This window comes from Phyllobates terribilis, unplaced genomic scaffold (assembly GCF_046119375.1).
Source record: "Phyllobates terribilis strain yellow unplaced genomic scaffold, ASM4611937v1 Scaffold_11__3_contigs__length_659146591, whole genome shotgun sequence".
In the NCBI taxonomy this organism is placed as follows: domain Eukaryota; kingdom Metazoa; phylum Chordata; class Amphibia; order Anura; family Dendrobatidae; genus Phyllobates; species Phyllobates terribilis.
In genome coordinates this window covers 202,325,436-202,351,503 of record NW_027362771.1, presented here as the reverse complement: position 1 = coordinate 202,351,503, position 26,068 = coordinate 202,325,436, and the positions used below count along the sequence as shown (strand labels likewise).

Genomic DNA, 26,068 nt, shown 5'->3' with positions numbered 1-26,068 from the left:
TCAGTCCTCAGGTTCCAGTGCCCGCCAGCCTATCAGTCGTGCCCGCCTGCTTGTCTACCCTCATCACCAGCCTGTCTACCAGCCGTGCTTGTCTGCTGTGCTCAGTTTGGCTGGATGGACAGGTTTAGGAAGACTTCTGGTGGTCCCAAACTTCTTCCATTTAAGGATTATGGAGGCCACTGTGCTCTTAGGAACCTTCAGTAATGCAGAAATTCTTTTGTAACCTTGGCCAGATCTGCGCCTTGCCACAATTATGTATCTGAGCTCATTGGGCAGTTCTTTTGAGCTCATGATTCTCATTTGGTCTGACATGCACAGTGAGCTGTGAGGTCTTACATAGACAGGTGTGTGCCTTTCCAAATCAAGTCCTATCAGTTTAATTAAACACAGCTGGACTCCAGTGAAGGAGTAGAACCATCTCAAGGAGGATCACAAGGAAATGGACAGCATGTGACATAAATATGAGTGTCTGAGCAAAGGGTCTGAATACTTATGACCATGTGATATTTCAGTTTTTCTTTTTTAATAAATTTGCAAAGATTGAACCAAGTACTGTTTCATTACTTTTTATATAACAATTAATGTTATGTATCAATAGTCTGGTGTATGTGGTAGCTCAATTCAGAAAAAAACATGAAGGAAAAGCCTTGTGTGGGCCACAGAGGCCGGATCCCCACTAGCCATAAATTAATGGCACATTCTAGGAATATGCCATCACTTTCCAAGATGAAAACACCCATTTAAATATTTGTATGTTGGGAGGCAGCAAACTCCTTGCATCCTCTGCCTTAAATTAGTTTTCCATGTTTTTTTAAGGCACATGCTTGTTCCAAGATGTACAAGACCAGTGATCCCAGGTCTTGTACTGTATTAATGATTTCAACACTACAGCCATATCAGCAAAGATTGGTGATAGTGGTGCAGAGACAGTGCTTGAGAGACCGGGCAAGACTGACTTTGATGTTTTTAGGCAGAATACAAAAAAAAATGGAAAACTATAAAACCCTTCAAACAGAAAAATGCAATTTTTTACATACAATTTGAACAGTTTTTTTTTCTTGGTTTAAACTACAAAATAGAAAGAAGAGGTATGATAAATATTACCAAACTATTTTAGCAGACTACCAGAAAATAAAAATAATTTACTTTCCATTGAGATCTTGTAAATGTTTAAACTTTAGCGGAAATTCATCAAACTAAAAGTACCGGAATTCAATTTAACAAAAAAACAAAAATAGAAACAAAAAAACAGTCTTTTGTGACTTGAACGATATCTACAATGAGTTTTATACACATTCTGCTTCATGTCAACACCATTCACCCAAATTACGGCACAAAGCAAGTCAACTCATAGGTGGTGTAAACTTAAGAGTAGACGATCAAAAGGCCTACAAATGTGCCACATTTATGAAACACTGATAAATGTGGTGTGTTTGCAATAAAAGTTAAACAGTATTGATGAATATGCCTTCATATAATATCAGAGAATTAGATCCATGAAACTCATGTGTTATACTGATCCGAGGACTAAAATAGGACACACACAATGGGTCCATGTGCTCTTTGATAAAAAAAATAATAATTAAAAAAAAAACGCATAATACACAGACACTTTACGCAGATGTGTGAATGCAGCTTAATCACTAACCATGATTCAAGGACCAGCTATGGATCTCCTGACCTGAACTTGATAGCCTCATATAGGCCTATGAGAGTGTAAAGTTCGGGTAAGGTGACCCATGGCCAGTGCGTGAATCACGGTCCAGACTCGAACCGTGGCGCACAGATGTATGAATACAGCATAACTGTTATGAGGAAAAACAGTACTTTCAGAAAATGGAATAGATCAGAAAAGATTCACTGCTATAAATCAGCAATAGGCATCAGGAAGGGGAGCATACACTTTTGCACAGCAATGTACAGCGCACATGATAAGCTGTACATTGGACATTTACTCAAGGAAGAAAAACTATCCTCAGTCTCAGAGAGAACAAAAGCAGATGAGCTGTCAGAAGAGCTACAAAAATACTGCAGTGACACATTGTGACAAATACTCACCCTGCAGCAAGAACGGCTCTGACCAAATTGGAAACTATTGAGCTATAGCGATATGCCATTAAAAAAAACATTGTTGCCAAAAGGATTTAAGACAAACTTAAAGCAGATAGGTCTCTGAGCACCAAGCACAACATTTTTCATAGCATATTTGGCAAAAATCAAGAAACAAAAATAAGGATAACTTATGAATATCATATATATTTGAGGTTATCTACAGTTGGCCCTGACTAGAGTAAAAACATTTATCTGATGAATGCAGACTTGTCACCATGTACACTACTTCTTAAAGGGAGTATGTCAGCCCAACTTTACACTTCAAACTAACCACATAGCGATTAGGGGATGGAGGAACAATAAAAATCGGTCTTTTAGTTTTCAAAACCATTACTACATTGTCCCAAAAAGAAGTTTATTGCTATGTTCAAATTAGGGTGCTCAGTGTTCACTTGGCATAGCTGAATGCCTCAGTGCACTGTTCCACCCACATTTTTACCAAGCCGCCTTCCATGCTGATTGATGGCACTGACTTGGCCAGAGCCAGCTCTATGTGAAGATACTGAGCACACACATCACTCACTAGACAGCCACTTCAGGGAGAAGGTGTATAAAGAGCAATGCCAGCAGAGTCAAGAGTGATGTGTGTTGTCTCCTGCATAGGGGCAGCATGCACATGCCAAAAACGTGGCTCCAGACAGTGCTGGCTCTGGGAAAGCAAGCGCCATTAATCAACATAGATGGAGGTGGCAGCAGGCTAAATGAGTAGGGGGAATGGTACAACAAGGCATATTGCCACGCCCTAAGGGAGAACCCAAATTTGAACATTGCAATAAAGTTATTTTTGGGGGCAATGGAGGGACGGATCTGAAATTTAAAAAGAACTATTTTTATTGTTGCTCCATCCCACACATACCTATGTGGTTAGGTTAGTTTGAAGTGTAAATTTCAACTGATAGATTCCCTATAAAGGAAACCGGTCAGCAAGATTTACTACCACAAACCAAACACACCTATGTTAGGTTGCTGTAATGCAGAATCAATCCATACCTGTTTTATTAATCCTTTGTTGCATTTCAAAGTAATCCTCTATTCTATTTTTATGCTAATGAGATGCAAGTGCAAGAGGCTTGGCCCTGCACTTACCGATCTTCATCCTCTTTCCAACTTTTCCTTCCCACCGCCATCCTTTGCTCCCTGATTGACAGGTCACACTAATCTTATATGTCTTACACTTATAAGTGACCTGCCTTGCCCACCAGAAATCTCGCACAGGTGATGTCACTCCCAACACTGGGTGTATTCTCAGAGGAGGCGGCTAATGAACCGTTCCATAGTCCTGGTCTCGATGCATCTTCAGAATTTTAATGCACATGCACAGCCTCAGCAAGATTTCTGGAAGGGCTGCACGACACTCACACAAGAGTGATCAGTCAATCAAGGAGCAAAGGTAAGCAGAGGGTGGAGAGAATTTAGAAAGAGGACAGAGAGCTGTAGGTGCAGGGCCAAGCCTCCTTGCAGTGCATTAGCATATCATTTGAATAAAGGATTACTTTGGAATGCAAAAAGGATTACAAAAACAAAGGTATGGATTGATTCTGGATTACAGTGACCTAACATAGATGTTTTTGGTTTGTGGTAGTAAAATCTGCTGACAGGTTCCCTTTAAGAGGTTAGGCAATTACCTTACTTGATTAAAACCACAAAAACATGTACTAACAGCACCAAAATGCTTTGCAGAAAGGCATGATACATCTTCAAACAGGTCACAGTGTTATAGGTGAAATCAAAGCATTTCTGAAACAGAAATCCCTAGCTATCCGTTACAAAGGTTTGAATATTTTACAGTTCTTCACAGCTCCTTACAGCCATCATGCCAGTGGTGTCTTTTAAAAGGTCTCTGTGACATTTCAGAATATATACATTATGAAAGTGGATTCTCTCTTAACGGAAACTAGCACTACCTGCGAGTACTGGAAAATTTACCAAGATCCAGGGAACCAATAAACCTAGAAGGTTTATATAAATGCCAAATTTTTGGGTAATATCTATTCTGTTTTGGTCACCACAAAAATCTATTTGGCTTCTTGAGTGATTTATATAGCTCTCCTGGGAAACCATTTAAATTAACATATGAATTTAATTTAAACAGGAATATTTTTATGTCAGTTTACATAGGATGGCATGTTTATTGTACCCCATTATAGGGCAGCATGGTGGCTCAATAGTTTGTATATCCTTGCTGTGTCAAATTGGGTTTCCTCCCACACTCATACTTGATAGGGAATTTACCGTAGATTATGCACCCCAATGGGGACAACACAGACAATGTCTGTAAAGAGCTGCGGAATACGTTGGCGCTATATAAGCAAAGCATAATAAATAAATGACTGAGTTCATGGACTGGAGTAAACAGAATGGATTACAGACAATACTTACATTCCTATTGTAAGACGCAAGGGCCCTGCTGTTAAACAGCACATTAAATCTATTTGGGGATTTAAATCAGAACCCCTTTAAACACTACAACACTTTGCCAAGAGGAATGATCACACCCAGAGGTCAATTTATTTATACGATTCCATGACAAATAAAGAAATCTGAACATCATTGAAAATCTGTAGCTAGACCTCAAAATAGCAGTATATGCAAGACGACCCAGGAATCTCACAGGACTGGAAGAATTTACCAAGGAAGAATGGATGAAAAAATTCCCTCAAACAAGAACTGAAAGACTCTTGGCTGGTTATAAAAAGCATTTACAAGCTGTGATACTTTCAAAAGGGGGTGCTACTAAGTACTAACCATGCAGGGTGCCCAAACTTTTGCATAGGCCCATTTTCCGTTTTGTAATTTTAAAATAAAAGATTTGCGCCTAAAATGCAAAAGGAAATGTGTCATTTTTAACTTGCTTAATTGTTCGCAATAACAGTAATTTTGACTTAGGGGTGCCCAAACTTCTACATGCCACTGTACATATACGCATAAAGATGTTTAATATATTATTAATATGAGCAATAATTCATATTAGCCCTGTTCGTATTAATTACCCTTTCCAACGTAATCTTAATTTTTACTGTTTCTTGGCTGCATAATTTAGAAGAGCACCATTGTGGCAGCATGAATCTTGTGACCTATTCCAGGTGGGTGAGCATCTCCTCCATCACAAGCTAAGTGTAATGTAACCTTGTAAGGCTAAAGACAGAAGAGTAATGAGAACCCCAGAGGATCATCCAGTTTGTAGGATGCTAGTTACACTGAGATTCTGACAGCAAGATGCGAGATCCACCAGATATGTGGACAGTAGAAGTCAATTAATCATGTGCTAATACATTAATGGTAATGCTACTGTGCGATAAAATCACAATCTTCTTTCCTTAGCGGTTGGCTAACTACAATGTCTGTCTGTCTACGATTTCAAAGGATATGATCCAAGTGAGAATCATGGTCATTCATGAAAAGCTGCATTAGTACAAAAGGTTAAAATGCTATAAGTAGAGGTGAAGCTGAGAAACTGAGGCAAAACCCCTTATAGCACAAATAACTGTGCATCTCTGACACAGGCTTGTGCGTTCAGATGGTCTTTTATTGACTAACGTTTCCAATGTAATTAGGTCTCATTATTATTTGTGAAACAGTGCCATCTTTTGGCTCTGACCCTCGACCACAAATACGAGCAGAATGCCTTATAGCTTTTACAGTTGCATTAGAAAAAAAAAGGAGCAAAGTCTAACAGCAGGAGTCAAATCAGTGTATTCCACAAGTACAAGTATTCTGGAAACGGCTCTCTTACAGAATACAGGAACTCTTTGCCAAGCATTCCTGTGTATGGGAAAGTCAAGGAAGGAAACTCACAGCCAACAGCTATCTACATGTATGGAGGTCTTCGTAAATCGATGGAAAACAGTGAGTTTTTTGCCTAAATCACAACAAAATAACGATGCACCTTGACCAGGTTTGTCCAGGTTTGGGATGAAAGTCTGCAGTCATGACACACTGTTAGGACTCTTCGGTGCCGGCAGCGTTAGTGAGTAGTCACAAGTATGTGATTTGCATACTTCCGACAACATTAAAAGTAGACGTGCGTGACTTGGCTCAATACAAGTGAATTAAGAGAGGTTGAGCACATGACCGCAAGTATACAATTTGCATACTTGCGGTCACTTAACTGCCTGCTCTCACCGCTGCCACCGGAGAATCCTGACAGCATGACGTGAGCCGACTATGAGTCACTGCCGACTTTCATCCCACAACTGGACACACCCTTTTCTTGTTGCCTTTGCCAATTTCCTCCTGGTCATTTACAGAATGTCATCAAAGTAACACAACATAGTCAAATAGTTTTAGTAACAACAATACAAATTAAACATTTCATTTTTTTCACACAAGACATAAACCTGAGCAAAAGTAATTAGGGACAAGTCATCAGCATATTCATAGTCAGCATATCTCACTGATCAGACAGTAAACAAAGTGAAAATGTCCACTTACACTAGAGAGACAATGTCCCCTCGCTGAACTTCATAACGCCGCATGCTCCATCGGTTTAAGAGCACTACATCTGATTCATATCTCCCACCTGGATTCAAAGAAGGCTAAAAAGGAAAGAAGACAGCTTTATGAAAAAAATATTTCCCTCATGTCTTTTCCTCCTCTTCCAATCTATTGTACGCATAAAAGATGGAAGAACAAGTATATGTTGTTGAGAAGAAGCATCACTAAGCATCCAAGTGTAAGAAGTACATTGGTTTCTGTACAAAGTATGCCGCAGGGACTATAAAACTTGTGAGGATAAATGCAGTCATTTGACTCAGACTAAGTCAAAGCAAGGGGGAAAGGGTGAACTCTTGAATAAATATTTCATCTAAGGAACAAGACTATAGAAAATGATAAATATGTGTCATATATTCTTTCTTCCAGGGAAAATAAATTAAACATATATTGCTGTTTTAACCGCTCAATTGCTCCGCTATAAATCATATACAATACTATGATATGAGTTTTTAGCCAATATTGAAAAAAGTTGGACCTGATGATCTGTTCTATATAACCTGGAATTAATTTTTACTCAATGTGTCATATAAGAACCAGATTGTGGAGCTACAACCGTAATCTTCTAGAATCTACTGGAGATTTTCCTTCCCCTTTATTTTTCCTCATTGTCAATCACATTATTCCTTTAAAGTCAATGGAAGGTGAAAGCCTTTAAGAGTTTCATTTGATGTAGTATATTTTTTGCACACCACTCCTAGGCCAAGTTCACACATTCAAGACTCGGGCAGGATTTGGGCACAAGAAAAATTGGAGACCCTGTTAAAAACAATTTAAAAGTGATGGCTTCCAGAAGGTGCAGATAGCCAAAACAGGCAGCTGGATAATGCTAGTGATATCTGACAGGCACATTTTTGCAAGCATGTCCATAGACTAATGCCAAATAGATTTTAAAAGAGGTATACATTCCACCAATACCAGCCCAGTAAAAGGGCAAGTTGTGGAGCTAAAATGTGTTTGCTGTGCAAGAATACATGAGGGTATATCCGCAGATATAGGGTTTAAGAAGGGTATGACTGCAGGACTAAGGCCTCAAAATGTTTCCATTACTGTTAGTTAGGACATGTTCATACTGAAGAGTTTTTTAGGGATTTTTGGAGCAGAAATTCTCCAAATCTCCCTCAAAAACTTGGAATTTTGCTCCAATACATTCAGTATGTACATACCTTTTAGGTATGTGTACACTACATCCTTTAAAAAGAAAACACTTAAGAAAAAAATGCCAGAGTTTCCTGAAGAGGTTCTTTTGCGTCGCTTTTTCACTTTCTTTTTTTTAACCTTTTTTAGCCGGTTTTGGTGCCAGCAATTCTTTGGAAAGTTTTCCAATGGTTTTTGCAATATCTTTTTTACTAATGGTTTTTTTTTTTTTAATTCCATTGCATAACGAAGAAACTGCTAGCATCTTTTAAAGCAGTGTTTCCCAATCTCCAGTCCTCACAACCCCCAACAGGTCATATGTTCTAGATTTCCCCAGTATTGCACAGGTGGTGGGAGTATCATCAAGGCATCAGGAATTCACTCACCTGTGCAATACAATGGAAATCCTGAAAACATGACCTGCAGGCAGCCGTGAGGACTGGAGTTTGGGAAACACTGTTTTAAACGCCAGAAGAATGGTCATGTCACTTCTTTTAACCCCTTTCTGACGCGGTCAGTAATAGTACGTCGCACTGGACCGGGCTTATTGGACCAGGTAAGTACCATTACGCGCACTGCGATCGCTCCTGCACACAAGCGGTGCGGGGCGATCGCCGCCGGGTGTCAGCTGATTATCACAGCTGACACCTGGTGCTATGTGCCAGGAGCGGTCAAGCACCGCTACCGGCACATTAACCCCCAAAATGCTGCGATCTAAGTCAATCACAGCATTTCGGGAGCAAGGGGAGATTAGCGCTGCTTACTCACCTCTTCTCCAGCGTCCCGCACTGTCTGTACCGGGTCCCAGTGGTTGTCGTGGTGAGCCGATGTTGTCATGACAACATCCGGGTCACCATGCAGCAAGAAGTTACTTTGATCATGCGCAGTGCGCGATCAAAGTAACTTCTGCCTGTGCAGCGCTGACAGGCTATATCGCATAGAGATGCTGCTGCATCTCTATGCTATATAAGCAATCAGCCTGCAAAATGTGAAAGTCCCATAGTGGGACAAAGTGTAAAAGTTAAAAAAGTGTCAGAAAGTGAATAAAATTAAAAATTGAAAAAATATTAAAAAAAATAAAAATAAAAATAAAAAAAATAATCCCCCCAAAAATAAAAATATACGTACCCATAAATACATATTATTGTTTTTTCTTCCATAATAAAAGTACACATGTGGTATCGCCGCGTCCGGAACGACCTGACCTATAAAACTGTCCCACGACGCAAAAAACTATGCTTTATCATCATACCGCCAAAACAAAAATGGAATAACACGCAATCAAAAAGACGAATGTAAATGAAAATGATACTGCTGAAAACGTCATCTTGTCCCGCAAAAAACAAGCTGCCAAACAGCTCCAGAAGTCAAAAAATAAAAAAGTTATAGCTCTCAGAATAAAGAGATACAAAAAAATATTTTTTCTATAAAATAGTTTTTATTGTGGAAAAGCTACAAAACATAAAAAAAGATAAATGTGGTACCGCTGTAAACGTACTAACCCGAAGAATAAAGCTACCTTATCAATCTTACCACATGCGGAACGGCATAAAAAAGAAACAAAAAAACAATTCCTGAATTGTTGGTTTTTGTTTATTCTGCCTAACGAAAATCGGAAAAGAAAGCGATCAAAAAATGTCACGTGCCCGAAAACGGTACCAATAAAAATTTCAACTTGTCCCGCAAAAAACAAGCCGTCATATGACTGTCGGCCGAAATATAGAAAAATTATAGCTCTCAAAATATGGCGATGCAAAAACTAGTCTTTGCAAAAAAAGGCATCTTTTAGTGTGTGACAGCTGTCAATCATCAAAACCCAATATGAATCTGGCATCGCTGTAATCGCACCGACCCGAAGAACAAAGTCGTCTAATCACTTATACCGCACGAGGAAACGCGTAAAAAATAAACGCTAGGGTTAGGGTTTGGGTTGTGCTAGGGTCAGGGTTAGGGTTGGGGTTGTGTTGGGATTTTTTCAAAAGTAAAGAAAAAAAAAAATGACAACGATATGGCGACTAGAGTTGAGTGCAAGTGCTCGCTACTTGAGTTTGCATCGGGTGATCGGGTATGCACAGAGTATCGCGGGTGCTCGAGTGGCATGCTCGAGTCTCTGCCCCATATGTTTTGCTGCTGTTATACAGCCAAAAAAAACTCCTGCCATGCACGAGCGGATCCCATGGTTTTTTTTTTGGGGTGTCTAATAAGCGTGAAACATGCAGGCGGGGACTCGAGCATGTCACTCGAGCACCAGCAATACTTGGTGCATACCCGAGTACCTGATGCAAACTCAAGTAGCGAGCATTTGTGCTCAAGACTAATGACTGTTACGCTCACGCCCAGACTGACTGGCGTGAGCGTGGTTAGTGATCCCACTGGACCATGAACAGAGGAGTGCCTGGAGGGGCGTGACTAAGTATCAACTCGGTCCGACCAAGGTCACACGACGGCTCAGTCGACTCCGTGAACTAGGGAGGAACCGAGCAGAGGGACCAGGTGCTACTCCAGGTCAGACCCCGGTCACAGCTGTTGACCCACACCGGGGAATGCAGGAACAGGCAGGTTAGGCTGGCATACAGACAGGTGGGTACTGGCAGGCATGGCTGGTATGCAGACAGGTGGTTATTGGCAGGCACGTCTGGTATGTAGACAGGTGGGTACTGGCAGGCACGGCTGGCATGCAGACAGGTGGGTACTGGCAGGTAGGAACGCAGGCAGGATACGGACCAGTACAGACTGGGATACAGGAACAGAGCCGCAGTTGCCGTAGACAAACAGAGCAGAGCAAAACCCGCAGGTGCGGTAGACAAGCAGAGCAGAACAAAACCCGCAGGTGCGGAAAACAAGCAGAGCAGGGCAAAACCCGCAGATGCGGTAGACAAGCAGAGCAAAACCCGCAGGTGTGGAAAAAAAGGAGAGCAGAGCGAAACCGCAGGTGCGGTGAACAAGCAAAGCAGAGCGAAACCGCAGGTGCGGTAGACAAGCAGAGCAGAGCAAAACCCGCAGGTGCGGTAGACAAGAAGAGCAGAGCAAAACCCGCAGGTGCGGTAGACAAGCAGAGCAGAGCAAAACCGCAGGTGCGGTGGACAAGCAGAGCAGAGCAAAACCTCAGGTGCAGTGGACAAGCAGAGCAAAACAGAGCAGAAGGTGCAGGCAGACAGGGCAGGGCTCTGTTCACATGGAACAGACTGGAAAATACAGGAAGATAGTTAGAACACAGGAGGTAGATACAGAGGCAGGGAAACAGGACAAGCAGAACCAGATACACACAAGGCACTTACTATGAAGTAGCGAGTGGACACAAAACTCACAAACAGAAGTACAGAGACAACAAGTTGGAGTTAGGTGCAGGTTCAGACACTGCAGGAACAGGGAAGGTTCGGACATAAACCGGTAACGGGCTAGGACACAGTTCAGACAGGAACAAGATACAAGAAAGAGCCTGGGAACTCAGCCCCCAGGGAGGCGGAAAGAGACTAGAAGTCACAGATACAGGCACAGGCCTGGGTATAAAGCCCCCAGGGAAGCGGAACAGTCTAGAAGTCACAGATACAGCTAACAGGCCTGGGTATACAGCCCCCAGGGTGGTGGAAACAGACAAGATACAGGACAGGACCTGGCAACTCAGTTGCACAGAACACACTGTAAGAAAGTGTTGCTCAGGCACCTCCTACTAGGTGGAGGGGGATTAAGTATCCAGTGACTCACAGCAATAGGCTGGGGAGGCATTAGGAGTGCGCACACAGTAACTATAAGAATCAGGAAGTAACTGCGCCGCCGCCCTAAGCAATCAGACAAGAGACGCAGCAGGTACTGGAGCAAAGTGTGCAGCCTGGACTGATAGGTAAGATGGCGGTCTTGCATGGTGGGAGGTGGTAAGCCATGCCAGCACGCCGCCAGGGATGTTACAATGACAACTTATTCAATATGATGACCTAATGTTATCAAATTCTGTGTCGTACCTCTGGGTTCAAAATGTTCAATATACCGCTTGATAAAATCATTGAGGGGTGTAGTTTCCAAAATGGGGTCACTTGTGGGGGGTTTCCACTGTTTAAGCACATCAGGGGCCCCCCAAAAGCAACATGGCGTCCGCTAATTATTCAAGCAAATTTTACATTCAAAAAGTCAAATGGTGCTCCTTCCCTTCCGAACCCTACAGTGTACCAAAACAGTGCTTTTCCCCCACATATGTGGTATCGGCTTACTGAGGAGGAAATGCACAACAAATTTTGTGGTCCATTTTTTCCTGATACCCTTGCGAAAATAAAAAAAAAATTGAGGTCTAAAGTAACATTTTTTGTGAAAAAAAGTTAAATGTTCATTTTTTTCTTCCACATTCCAAAAATTCCTGTGAAGCACCTGAAGGGTTAATAAACTTATTGAATGTGGTTTTTGAGCACCTTGAAGGGTGTAGTTTTTAGAATGATGTCACTTTTGGGTATTTTCTGTCATAAAGACCTCTGAAAGTCACTTCAAATGTGATGTGGTCCCTAAACAAAATGGTTTTGTAAATTTTGTTGGAAAAATCAGAAATCGCTGGTCAACTTTTAATCCTTATAATTTCCTAACAAAAAAATAATTTTGGTTTCAAATTTGTGTTATTACCTCATAAAGTGACAGTGGTCAGAATTGTAAAGATTGGCCTGGTCATTAATGTGCAAACCACCTTCGGAGGTAAAATGGTTAACCAATTGGCATTTTTAGAAATCTGAAGTGGTTAAAAGACGTTCAAAAGCCTGAACATATGCAACGCAAGTCGTTTTTACATAGAAATGCATATTGTTCATTCTTCAGCGTTTTCTGGCAGTTTAAAAGACATTGTGTGCACATACCTTTCGTGGGGGGGGGGGGGATGTGTGTGATTTAGCTTAGCTATTGCATGACCAAAGTTACCACGTCACTTCTATATGAGATTCACAGCTCTTTAATGAACTATGGGCAACTTTGGGTGCTTTCTTGCATATATGTATAAACTGTTGCTAAAATAGCTTTTTTTTGCAATAGGATTTAATCAAAAGAGTAACTAATTTTTCTTCCATTTTAATGCTGGAAAAGGGAACCTGTAGGCAGTTTTTTGCTGCCTGATCGGAGAGCAGCACAATGTAGGTGCAGAGACCCTGATTCCTGCGGTGTCGCTTACTGGGACGCATAGTGCAGTTTGGATAAAATCATTGTTTTGTCATCATCAGCAGAATACAGGTTCACACAGTGTGGAGAGTGGCGGGGGAGGACTCTCCTCATCAATACAGCAGCCTAATATGCATTAGCCTGCAATTACCTATAACTTAGAGCTGTGAAGTTTCTGCACTGTCAGATTTACCTGTTATACTTCCCAGATCTTAATAGTTAAATACCTTCCACCAAATCAAGGAAACATTGATGTATAAAATCAAGGAAACACTGATATATTCACTATATAAATAACACTTCAGTGTAACAGATGATGGTATTTTGCTTATTATGTGAAAAAAAAAACGCTTGGTGCCTTGTTAATAACATCTTGTTAGCTGACATCTCAAGGGATAGCATGCACATTGAGATTGAGAATAAAAAGTGACATTTGGAAAATCAGGTTCCTTCTATTGCAGCATAAAAATAAATACAGTTATACTGTTCCTTTGCTTCCTGCTGATTTGCGAATGACACGGACTTGCAATGAAACATACACTCAAAAAGATTCTTCATAGCAGTGCCAAAACAATCAAGTCAGCACAAGCCATAAGAGGCAACATGTTTTCTTTGCACATGCCATTTTTTAAGATCTTCTGCAAAATCATCAGTGGACACTAATAAAGTGAGTGTCTTCCAGGACTACAGAAGTCCTGGAACAAGATGTAGAAACATACTTAAAAACGTCCCGTTCTTTATGACAGAACTTTTAATTTCAAGCACAGCAAGAGGTTCGGTAATGAGAGCACAACACCGCTGGCAGTCTAAGAGGTTTATTAGAAATCAAACTTTCTGGGATCACACAGAGCGAGCTTGAAGTTAAGACTATTGAGTGCCCCATGGTCGTATACTGCATATCAATAAAGGCAACATGCTGGGTGTACTCCTCTCTCGCACCCCCCCAACCACCATCTTTCAAGTGTTCCACATAAATCACTCCAATATACAAGAGAGTGTGTTTGGTGTAATCTGCTGGGTCTGCTTTTTCTAGCTAGCATAAAATTAATCGGTTTCACATGTAAGGACTCTCAGATCTCTACCAATTAACCTTTTTTTAATTCTTTCTCCTAGTTTTGCTGATATAAAGAAAATCTCATGAAACACATGAATTTCTACAAACCTTAAAGTAAAACTAGCTGAAAGTTACAAGCAGAGAGGTGCTCATGGCAAAATATGTGTCATCGCATTAACAAAAAGGAATTGTAAAGGCTAAAATCCCTCTAAAAGTAGAATTCTCCACTGTCCCAGTCGTTACAGCTGTTGTACTGGTGCCGTAACAGTGTTATGTATGTATGCATGCATGCATATATTGTAAGAAAGCAGAAGCTAAGGTCTGGTAGGTATGTGTTACTGAGATGGTTTGATTTTGATTGAATTTTGGTTCTGGGATTTAGGAGCAATCAAGAGAGCCTGAGTGGGAAAGGTCGTTCCCATACTCCAGTCCGGTTCTTACTGGCCTAATAAAATGCACCTGGTCTAGCTCAGGTATTAGTAGTATGCAGAGGCTGGAGAAAGACAGAGCTGGTGAATACTCTGTTATAGCCTGAGAGGTTTCTTTGAGACCTAGTTGGTGAGACCGTGTGACTTATTGTGCCTTACCCAGAGAAAAGGACTGTTTTTCTTTATTCATATGTGCAGAAGAAAGGACTGGTTTGGTTTATTTATATGTGCTGAAGAAAGCTGTTTCCATTTTGTAGCTGTAAAGTTTATAAAGGACAATAAACTTTACTCTGTTTTGATATAAAAACCCTGTGCGTATCCACGCAGCTACCAGAGATCTGAAACCCCCACAAATGGTCTTTGAATTAGGGCCAGAAGTATCAAAGAGCACAGGTGATTACAGTTTAAAGACTAAAATGTCCTGGTTAAAGCTAGCTACAACATTGCAAACACCGTCTGAAAGCATAAAGGAGTTATAAGCTCCAGTGGGCAGCACTGGGGTCCTGGGTTCAAATCCCACCAAGGAAAACATCTGCAAGGAGTTTGTATGTTCTCCCCGTGTTTGCTTGGGTTTCCTCCGGATTCTCAAGTTTCCTTCCACACTCCAAAGACATACTGATAGGGAATGTAGATTGTGAGCCCCAATGGGGACAGTGCCGATAATGTCTGTACATTGTCTGAATTGTAAAGCACTGTGGAATACGTTGGCGCTATATAAATAAAAAGATTATTATTATAAGCTACTGGTGCACGTCAATCTGCAGTTTCAGCAGCAGCAGTATCAGAAGAAGCAGTTGTAGCAGACCTAACAGGAAACCAACAAACTACTGATCCACCAGTTTCAATAGCAGCATCAGCAGCAGATGACTCTAGACAGAAACTGTTCGGGCCAGGAAGATGGCACCTCCCGCCAGCCAAATGAAGGTACCCGTGTGAGGCAAACAGTATGAAAAGCCTTGCAGAAAATGACTCTGGAAGTCGACGTCAAGGCTTTTCTGACTGTCTTTGAAAGGGTGGCAGACACGTTGTTGTCTTCTCAAAAACAGCAGTGTCAGAAATTGTTAAAACAAAATAGGGACATGGAATACTCTGAGCCACACGCTCGGGTCAGTTTAAAGGCCTATAGGATTTCTAAAGCCCGCCAGGAGGTAATTTCAAAGGAGACGATACAGAGCTGGCCTCACCCGCTCACAAGAAAACAGGTCAGAACATTCCTAGGAATTGTAGGTTATTACAAGTGGTTTGTCCCTAATTTGCCATAATAGCAGCGCCTCTAATCTATCTCCAAAAGGGCACAAAAGCTATGGTTAATTAGTCTCCAGAGGCTAAAAGGGCATTTCAGGAGCTTAAACTAGCCCTCTGTAGGCCACCAGTGGTGGTAGCGCCGGATTTATGCAAAGCGTTCATAGTCGAGACAGATGCGCCGGATGGTGGGCTAACAGCTGTCAAGTCCAAGAAGATAAATTGAGTAGAACATCTGATAGTCCACTTGGGGAGAAAGTTTTCCGCAATTACTCAATTATAGAGCATAGATCCGGTAAGCTACATGAAAATGCGGATGCTCTGTCAAAGATACACTGTCTATTGGCAGATGGTGAATGTCATAGAAAAATTTAAATCAATAAGACAGCTCCAGAAGGGAGAAAGAGCTTCAATCTAAAACGTTACCTTTACTTGGCCCAAATGCAGCTGACCCCTTCCTTTGGAAACGGGTAATTAAGGAAAATCCTAATGGCTAGCAGATGTGAGGCCAATGTTAGCTTGAATGCATAGAAGGGCAGATTTACGACATGTAGAGATAAAAGAAAACGTAAAATCCTTTGTCACCTTATAGAAATTATGAAGTGAGATTTTACGAACTGCGTCGATATAATCAATAGGAAAGTCTATTTCGGAAACGTGATGAAACTGAGAATGCAAAGCATGGTTTTACGTCGATGGCCAGGGTGCCGCCAAATGGATATAGGCCAGATAGATGACACTATCTATGCCATATCTCCTATCTATGAACAGATGAGATTAATATCTCCCGCCTTCAGGGGCGAAGATATGGTAAAAGTTGAGAATCTCATAATTTTTTAAGACTAAGACACATCCTATAGTTCTCTCTATAGTTCCATGTTATGAGTCAGTAGAGGGTAGATATGTGGGAGTAGCTAGTGTTAAAAAAAACCAATGCCAATTACGATCCTTGTTCAACAAAAAGGAAGATACATTGCTGTGTACGACAGATCCACGTTTCAGGTTTAGTAATTTTCTTTCATTATTCCTTTTTATTTTATGTAATTGTATATGCTGTAGTGTTTAGTCCCATTTGTAAAATCTTTTGAATATTTTTATAAACACTGCCTACTTTTCGGATTAAATGTATATAAAAGTTTTATTTCAACTGGATTTTGGCTCCGGGATTTAGGAGCGCCCAAAAGAGCCTGGGTGGAAAATGTCGCTCCCATACTCCAGTCCGGGTCTTACTGGCCTAATAAAATTAACCTGGTCTAGCACCTGGTAGTAGTAGTGTGCTGAGGCTGGAGAAAAGACAGAGCTGGTGAATACTCTTATAGCCCGAGAGGTTCCTGTGGCACCAAGTTAGTGAGACCGTGTGATTTATAATGCCTTAGGCCACGGCCTCACTACCAGTATTTGGTCAGCATTCGGTCAGTATTTTTTCCTCGGGAGTGGGAGCCAAAACCAGGTGAGGAAGAATCAGAGAAAAAGTATAATACAAACAAGTGCCCCAATTCTGCATTTATCACCCACTCCTGGTTTTGGCTCCCACTCCTGAGAAAAAATACTGACAGAATACTGACAAAATACTGATAGTGGGGCCGTGGCCTTACTCAGAGAAAAGGACTGTTTTTGTTTATTCATATGTGCTGAAGAAAGGACTGTTTTGGGTTATTCATATGTGCTGAAGAAAGCTGTTTTTGTTTTGGAGCTGTAAAGTTTGTGTATCCACCCGGCTACCAGAGAGCTGAAACCACCACCATACATACATACACATACAGGTGCATCTCACTAAGCCATAATCATCAACATTAATAGAAATAAACACTTGAAATAGATCACTCTGTTTGTAATGACTATATAATATATGAGTTTCACTTTTTGTATTGAAGAACTGAAATAAATTAACTTTTTGATGATATTCTAATTTAGTGAGATGCTCCTGTATATATGCTTTATTTGAGTTCTCTAACCTGCTGCAGCAGATGTGAAATAACAATATAAGAAACCTCTCCTATATTTTTAACATAGAAGTTTCCAAGTCTCATCCAGCCTTCATAGACTATTAGCCGGTAAATGACCACTGCAGTCAATTGATGTCAGTAGTACAGCATTATCATAGTTCGTGGAGATCACATTAGCCAACTGACCAGATATATTTACATACTGACTCCTAGACTGAAAAAGTATGGGTTTATGTAAAACCTGCTCAAAACTAGTTGTTCTGAGGTGCATAAGGGGATGTTCCGGTGAGAGCCGGGCTAAGGCAGGTCATAAGGGGCATCTCTCAGTAGGATAAACTCTCCTAAACTCATAGAAAGTTGAATAAAATGATACTTTCATATCATCTATCCGATGTCTTATTCCAGAGTTCTAAATATTTTTCTTAATATGTAAATGAGATGTTAAAATCTATGAGATGGTGTGGTAGATCTTTCACTCAGCTGCACACGGAGGTAGACACAGGTACACCGTCTCTTTAAATCTTTGGTTGGTTTATTATAACATAGCATAAACCAATCTTTAGTTCGTTAAAATAAACACAGCCCACTGGGCAAAACAGGAGAACAAAAGCAGAAATGGTAACACAAAGAACGCAGTCTTTGCAGTAGCAGGGCTTCGCCTGCTGGGAGTTCAGCAACTTCCCATAGTTCAGGAACAAACACAAGCTCCCTTCTGGAGCTTACTTCTCCAGACATTGAACTCTGAATGCCTCAGCTGGCCGAGTATTTAAACTTCCCCAGACCACACCCTGAGGCGGAGAGATATTGTGAATGACCTCCCACCCTTCACAATGGTCATTCACAAAAACACACTCCCTTTTACTGAGACTTAACCCCTCTCAACTAATAACATGCTGGAGGACATATAATGGTTCTAGGTCACTGAGGCTAACAGATTCAGGAAAACATATCTGCCCTCCAGCACTTTACCAGTGACTTTGTCACAATGGACATAGATCTCCCTGGGAATCTGTCTCCAGAGCTTATTTTAAATGAAAGGCGGTGTTAACAGTGTGAAACATGTAGATCAGGAGAGTATACTGTTAGTCATTACATGTCTCACACTGGTAACTCCCCCTTTCATTTATAATAGGCCCTGGAGGCAGATTCCAAGGAGATCTGGCCCATAGATGTTAACAGCTCATTTACAGATTAAGAAAAATATTGATTACTCAGGAATAAAACATCGGATTGCAAATATCAAGGTACAATTTTATTCAACTTTCTGTGGCCCGCATCCCAGTATAGATAGATTAGGAGGGTTGATCCTACTGACAGATGCCCTTTAAACATCCCCAGAAATGTTGGCAACTATGGGAGATACCTGGCAGAAAATTTTCAAATCCCCTATTGGGCTAACATGTAATCAAAGATTACAGAGTTCCCAAAAACATGAATGGGATGTACATTTAATGTATCCTATTTTGCCATACTGTAACTAAATAAAGTCAGAAATATAAAAATGCAATTTTATGAAAAATCAACATGTATAAAGAAATTTACCTGCATTGAAACACCTTCCACTCTTGCTACACAAGCAACACGATCAAGAAAGGTCACCGTGACTGGCACTGCCACAAAAAAGCCACTTACAAACGCTCGAATATACTTCCTTCCAAAGACCTGTGCCATCATCTGAACAAAAAGAAGAACACGGTATTAAATAAATATGATCTCAAAACTAATTATTGCCAAAACATCTATCAGGTCTCCCTCACAAAGCAGATTGTGAATATCCATCAGTATTTGAATCAAAACCAGAAAGGAAACTACAGAGAAAATGATAAGTTTGGCACACAGCTGGCTTTGGTTTTCAAATACTGGCCGCATTCATAAGTTTTATCCATGGTTTTTATGGTTAAATCACATACCCAGTTAGTCTATGGATATGTCAACATGTCTCTCTAGTCAGACCAATGGTCCGCATAAAAAAAAAATGTTTGATTTGGATCAAAAATTGCCCATTCAAGTAAATAGTCAGTAAAATATTCAAATAGCACTCAGAAACCATGCGTGTCATCCAAGAGCTTTCTGCATTTTACTGTTTAACATTTAGAAATCTGAAAATGTAACTTTCTGTATAAGAGAAAAATGGACGAAAGACTGATGGTAAAAATGGACACAAGCTGAAAATTGAACCACTAGAAAGAAAAAAAAAATTCTTGTACACCCCCTCCCCTCCACAAACAAAAAAACAAATTTCTGAATGATTTTATAGGCCTTATGATGCTGCAACATCTAGATACTTGGGCAGATGGAGGGGTCAGGGGTCTAAAAACGCCTAAGCCTCCCTTTACTGCATGGGTCGGGGGTATAAAAATACTTAAGCCTGCTTTTACAGCATGGGTCAGGACTAAAAACACCTAAGCCTGCTTTTACTGCATGGGTCGAGTCTAAAAACACCTAAGCCTGCTTTTACAGCATGGGTCAGGGGTCTAAAAACGCCTAAGCCTGCTTTTATTGCATGGGTTAGGGGTCTAAAAAACGCCTAAGCCTGCTTTTACTGCATTTGTCAGGGGTCTAAAAATGCATAAGCCTGTCTTTACTGCATGGGTTTAAAAACGCCTAATCCTGCTTTTAGTGCATGGGTCGGGTCTAAAAACACCTAACGCTCCCTTTACTGCATGGGTCAGGGGTCTAAAAACGCCTAAGCCTGCTTTTACTGCATGGGTCAGGGATCTAAGCCTGCTTTATTGAATGGGTCAGGGGTCTAAAAATGCCTAATCCTGCTTTTACTGCATGGGTCAAGTCTAAAAATACCTAAGCCTGCTTTTACTGCATGGGTCCAGTCTAAAAACACCTAAGGCTCCCTTTACAGCATGGGCCAGGGGTCTAAAAACACCTAAGCCTGCTTTTACTGCATGGGTCGAGTCTAAAAACACCTAAGCCTGCTTTTACTGCATGGGTCGGGTCTGAAAACACCTAAGCCTGCTTTTACTGCATTTGTCAGGGGTCTAAAAACGCATAAGCCTGTCTTTACTGCATGGGTCACGGGTCTAAAAACGCCTAATCCTGCTTTTACTGCATGGGTCGAGTCTAAAAACACCTAAGCCTGCTTTTACTGCATGGGTCGGGTCTAAAAACACCTAAGCCTGCTTTTACTGCATGGGTCGGGTCTAAAAACACCTAAGCCTGCTTTTACTGCATGGGTCGAGTCTAAAAACACCTAAGCCTGCTTTTACTGCATGGGTCGGGTCTGAAAACACCTAAGCCTGCTTTTACTGCATTTGTCAGGGGTCTAAAAACGCATAAGCCTGTCTTTACTGCATGGGTCACGGGTCTAAAAACGCCTAATCCTGCTTTTACTGCATGGGTCGAGTCTAAAAACACCTAAGCCTGCTTTTACTGCATGGGTCGGGTCTAAAAACACCTAAGCCTGCTTTTACTGCATGGGTCGAGTCTAAAAACACCTAAGCCTGCTTTTACTGCATGGGTCGGGTCTGAAAACACCTAAGCCTGCTTTTACTGCATTTGTCAGGGGTCTAAAAACGCATAAGCCTGTCTTTACTGCATGGGTCACGGGTCTAAAAACGCCTAAGCCTGCTTTTACTGCATGGGTCGAGTCTAAAAACACCTAAGCCTGCTTTTACTGCATGGGTCAGGGATCTAAAAACGCCTAAGCCTGCTTTATTGAATGGGTCAGGGGTCTAAAAACGCCTAAGCCTGTTTTTACTGCATGGGTCGGGTCTAAAAACGACTAAGCCTGCCTTTACTGCATGTGGCATGGCCTAAAGGATTTCCTGGCAGTTTATCACTCGAGCCTTATTTACACATCAGTGTTCATACACATACGTGAAAAAATGGTTCTGGTGTCATCTGTCTCCATTTTTACAATCAGTCATCAGTCTTTTTCAACGATGGATAAAGAAATTGCAAAGCTTTTCCTATACTTTGCAATGCTAACCATGGACGGCACACGCATCCTATTCATGTGCTATTCGTGTTTTTCATGGACTCATAGGCTTATATCGGCACTTTTCATCGATGCTGCCGGAAAAAAAAGACGTGTGTTATGCACGGACACACCATCCATGAAAAACACTTAAATGTGCAAACAGCACCATAGATTATAATGGGTATGTGTTGTATCCATGAAAAAAACGATACAACACATATACATAGCAACATAGTAAAGTAGGTTGAATAAAGACCTAGGTCCATCCAGTTCAACCTTCCTCCCCCAATTGTACTCCCTACACTAACACTACACTAACTTACTGGGACTAGGCCTCACAAATGTATTATTACCATTTTTATTATTGCGGCACCATTACAATTAAAAATGAACCCGTTTATAATTTTTAATTAGTTTTTTATTTTGTATTACTCTTGTGATTCTAATAATGGTATTACTAAAATCCCTATGCCTAAATCTGTTGATCCAGAAGGCAAAAACCCCAGGAAACATTCAGCCAATTTGCATCACGGGGAAAAGTTCCTTCTTGACCCCGAGAAAAGGCGATCAGTCCTAGAACTCTGGATCAAACCCAATTATGATACTAGTTATGTAATTACGATTATCATATTAAATGTACTACTATAGGTGTAATATTTTGTCTAATTTAACTGTAGCCCACAATGTAATGTGTATCGAGGAAATCATCCAGCCCTTTTTTGAAAGCTGTTAATAGCGTCGGCCATTACTACCTCTTGTGATAGGGTATTCCACAGTCCGACTGCTCTACCTCTAAAGAACCCTTTCCTGTTTAGGTGACGAAATCGCCTTTCTTCCACCAGTAATGAGTGACACCTGGTCCTTAGTATGGTCTTTGGGAGGAATAAGTCATGTGCTAGTCCTTTGTACTAATCACACATATATTTATACATGTAAATGAGATCCCCTCTGAGGCGTCGTTTTTCTAAGATAAACAAGCTCAACTTTTCCAACCTCTCATCATATGAGAGGGCTTCCATCCCTTATAATCTAGTTGCCCGCCTTTGAACTGACTCTAACTTCTCAATATCCTTTTTAACATGTGTAGCCCAAGACTGGATCCCATATTCCAGATGTGGCCTCACCAGTGATTTATAAAGGGGTAACAATACGTTGGGATCCCTGAATTTTATTTCTCTTTTTATACATCCTAAAATCTAGTTTGCTTTTCTGGCTGCTGCTTGACATTGAGTACTGCTGCTCAGCTTACTTGTAACCAGAATACCCAAGTCCATATGTGTAACACGGACGTGTGAATCAGGCAGGTAATGAAATTTCAGTACCCTGAATATCCCAATGCATTTGGTTGGGGCTAATCTACGACTTGTACTGTGCCACAACACAGGCTATGCCACTGCAGCATATAGCAAATTATTGGTGCCGCATTGTGTTTTGCAAGGTACCATAACCGCACAAAGCACAGTGCAAAAATCAAACTAGTTCTGACTTGCTTGTTGGGTACTTTGCGGGTTGCAATGCCGCCCGTGTCATCTGCATCGTGCAGCCAATGCATCCGTTGTATACGGCGATCTCTGGACCTGTTTTGTGGCCAAAGTTACGGACGGCCTCGCCCCAACCTCATATCCATAATCATGTAATTGCATTGTGACGTCCCCAAGGTGGACAGAAAAGAAAAATATTCAAAGTTTATTGGAAAGAAAAAAGTGTTTACAGTAAAAAAAAAAATATACAGGGTTGGCTAAAAGTAGGTGGACAGAAAGTGTAATAAGGTTATGAAGGGGGAGATTTATCAAACATGGTGTAAAGTGAAACTGGCTGAGTTGCCCTTAGCAACCAATCAGATTCCACTTTTCATTCCTCACAGACTCTTTGGAAAATGAAAGGTGGAATCTGATTGGTTGCTAAGGGCAACTGAGCCAGTTTCACAGATCTAGTTTTCACAGACAGGTCTCCCCCAAATCTGTTTTCTTTTCGGATAATTCAGATAACACATAATGGCAAATAATTTAAATACAGATCAAAGAAAATGGATTTTAACAGAGTATTGGAAATCTCAAAATGCTGAAACCGTTAGAGCAAATTGGGTTGAAACATTTGGTGCTCAAGCCCCAAAGAGACAAACCATTTACCGCATTCGTGACAAATTCAATGCCACTGGCTCAATCCTTAATGCTCCAAAAACTGGTCAACCCAAAACAGTCTGTACAGAAGATAATAAACAACTTGTTGCTGAAACATTTGTTCAGAGTCCAAAAAAGTCCACCAGAAGAGCCTCTTTGGAATTGGGAATTTCACGAGCTTCTATCATGCAAATCCTGAAATCTATTGGGTAGAAAGCTTATCGCCCACATCTAATTCATGGTTTATTGGATGATGATCCAGACAGGCGGCTGCAATTTAGTGAGATTATGCTTAACAAAATTGAAGAAAATCCAGTAATTTTAGATAACATTATGTGGAGTGATGAAGCTTCTTTCAAATTATCCGGCCATATTAACAGACATAATTGTATTTACTGGTATAATGAGAACATGCATTTAACATTAGCGCAACAACTGAATGAGTCTGGTGTCAATGTTTGGGGTGGTATTTCAAGTTTTGGTGTTTTAGGACCAATATTTTTTGATGGAACAGTCACAGGAAATAAGTATCTCGAAATTCTAATGAATCAAGTTGTTCCCCAGTTACAGCAACAGCCTAATTCATATGACCTTTATTTCCAACAAGATGGGGCCCCTCCACATTATTCAAGAGTAGTCCGCGAGTATCTTGATGAAACATTTCCTAATAAATGGATCGGTCGAAGAGGCCCAGTTGATTGGCCGGCACGTTCACCAGACTTGACCCCAATGGATTTTTTCTTTTGGGGAGTACTCAAGGACAAAGTTTATAGTCGAAAACCAAAAAGTGTCAGTGATTTGAAAAATTACATAAGAGATGCATTTCAAGAAATTAATACCCAAAGAGACTTGTGCAAAAAAGTTTGTCGAGAGAGAGAGAAAGAAAGATAGGCCGCCTCGGCGAGAGAGGGGGAGAGAGTGAGTGGGGCCACCTCGGCGAGAGAGAGAGAGAGTGGGGCCGCCTCGGCGAGAGAGAGAGAGTGGGGCCGCCTTGGTGGGGAAGTTAGGCTGCCCCGGCTGGAAAGGAAGGCTGTTTCAGCTCGTGGAATACGGCGACATTATAAACTATGTGGGGACATTAGTAAGTCTGGCGCTCCGTACACCTGTCCATACACCCTGCGCCATGTCACATACACTATGTGAGGTAACTGCCTAATGAAGTGTCTCAATGACATATACAGCCACACAAGAGCTGTGGGCAGTGCACATTACACTGGGTAACTGCCTCCATGTCCGCACACCGTGCAGTGAGGCACGATGGCAGTCACACTGAGTGGCCGTCACACTGAGGGAGGCAGCTCTGCAATGTCTGCACGTCACTGTGCAGCACTCGCGCCATGAGCAGCTGCAGGCAGCGATGTGACATTACCTGCCAGTCTTCCTGTTTCCCGGGGACAGGCTCACACCATGTGCACAGGGCGGGAGCAGCCGGAGATCCGTGCGCTGTCACTACAGGGGGCGGGGCTTAGCGGAGCCGCCGGACGGAAGCGAGCCGCCTCAGGAGCAGCGGGCTCCTTTGTCTGGGAGCATTCACACAACCTGCAGCTCTGTGAAACGCGTGCGGCTTCTGGAGACTTTGATAGCACTGTTTACACACAAGAAGCGTATCATTTCCTATGGAGGGACTGCAGCCACGGAGCTGCCACAGGTGTCTCCATCCCTATACTATGCTGCCGCTGTAAGAAGCCGGGATTGTACAGTAATTCAGTTACGTCGCCTGTGATTAGTGTCACGTGTTCTTCACAGCTTAACCTCTTCCTGACCTGGAGATTTTCTGTTTTTGCGCTGTAGTTTTTTCCTTTCTTGGAAGACCCTCAGGGTTTGTGCAGACGTCCATGTATCGCAGCCCCCGCACAGGCTGTCAGTGTGGGCCAGGAGACCTGCGGACAGTGGAGTAACTGGAGGCCAAAGGTCCCCGGTGCAGGTGTAAAATCCCCCCCAACATGTGGGTCAGATGCATGGGCCTTTGTAGCGTTAATCCTATTAGGCTATGTGCACAAGGTCAGTACTGTCAGCGCTTTGACCGCATTATACAGTATGCTGCGTCCAATGCGCTGCACGCAGATAAATCCGTATGTGTCCATTGAACCATGCGGATTCACCGCAATCAATACATTGTACTGATCTGGTTTCTCTTGCGGAGACTGGTGACTCCGCAAGAGGAATTAACATGTTGCCATCTGGAAAGACGCGCCGCATGTCCTTACGGGTGATCCGCAGGCACAGATGAACGCATAGTGGGCATGGAATTTCTTGAAATCCCATCCACTTTGCTTGTAATGTAGAGCACAAGTGCGCTGCATTCAATCCACAGTGTTTACTGACTGTGTGCACATACACTTAGGCATGCATGTCAAACTCTGGCCCTCAGGATTCTTATATTTGGCCTGCTATGCAGATGCTGCCACCCCTCCCCCGCCCAGCATCACACCTGCAACTGTATCTGCATCCTGGATGCCAATACAGTTGAAAGGAAT

At 41.7% G+C, this 26,068-nt stretch overlaps 1 protein-coding gene across 7 annotated transcripts in view; it reads right to left on the bottom strand.

Moving 5' to 3' along the window:
- IMMP2L (inner mitochondrial membrane peptidase subunit 2) overlaps positions 1 to 25,261 on the bottom strand; it is a 1,848,527-nt gene extending 1,823,266 nt beyond the window's left edge. For 2 of the 7 annotated variants that reach the window (XM_073651969.1, XM_073651974.1), the window contains exons 1-3: positions 24,961 to 25,256; positions 19,080 to 19,211; positions 6,544 to 6,647 (exon numbers count right to left, since the gene is read on the bottom strand). In XM_073651969.1, coding sequence (XP_073508070.1) covers positions 6,544 to 6,647; positions 19,080 to 19,211 — 236 coding nt within the window. In that variant the 5' untranslated portion in view covers positions 24,961 to 25,256. Of the gene's footprint in view, positions 1 to 6,539; positions 6,648 to 19,079; positions 19,212 to 24,960 lie in introns of those variants that run through there. The other 5 variants (XR_012251223.1, XM_073651971.1, XM_073651970.1 and 2 more) reach the window with 5 other exon arrangements.
- Between the last annotated feature and the right edge of the window lie 807 nt (positions 25,262 to 26,068).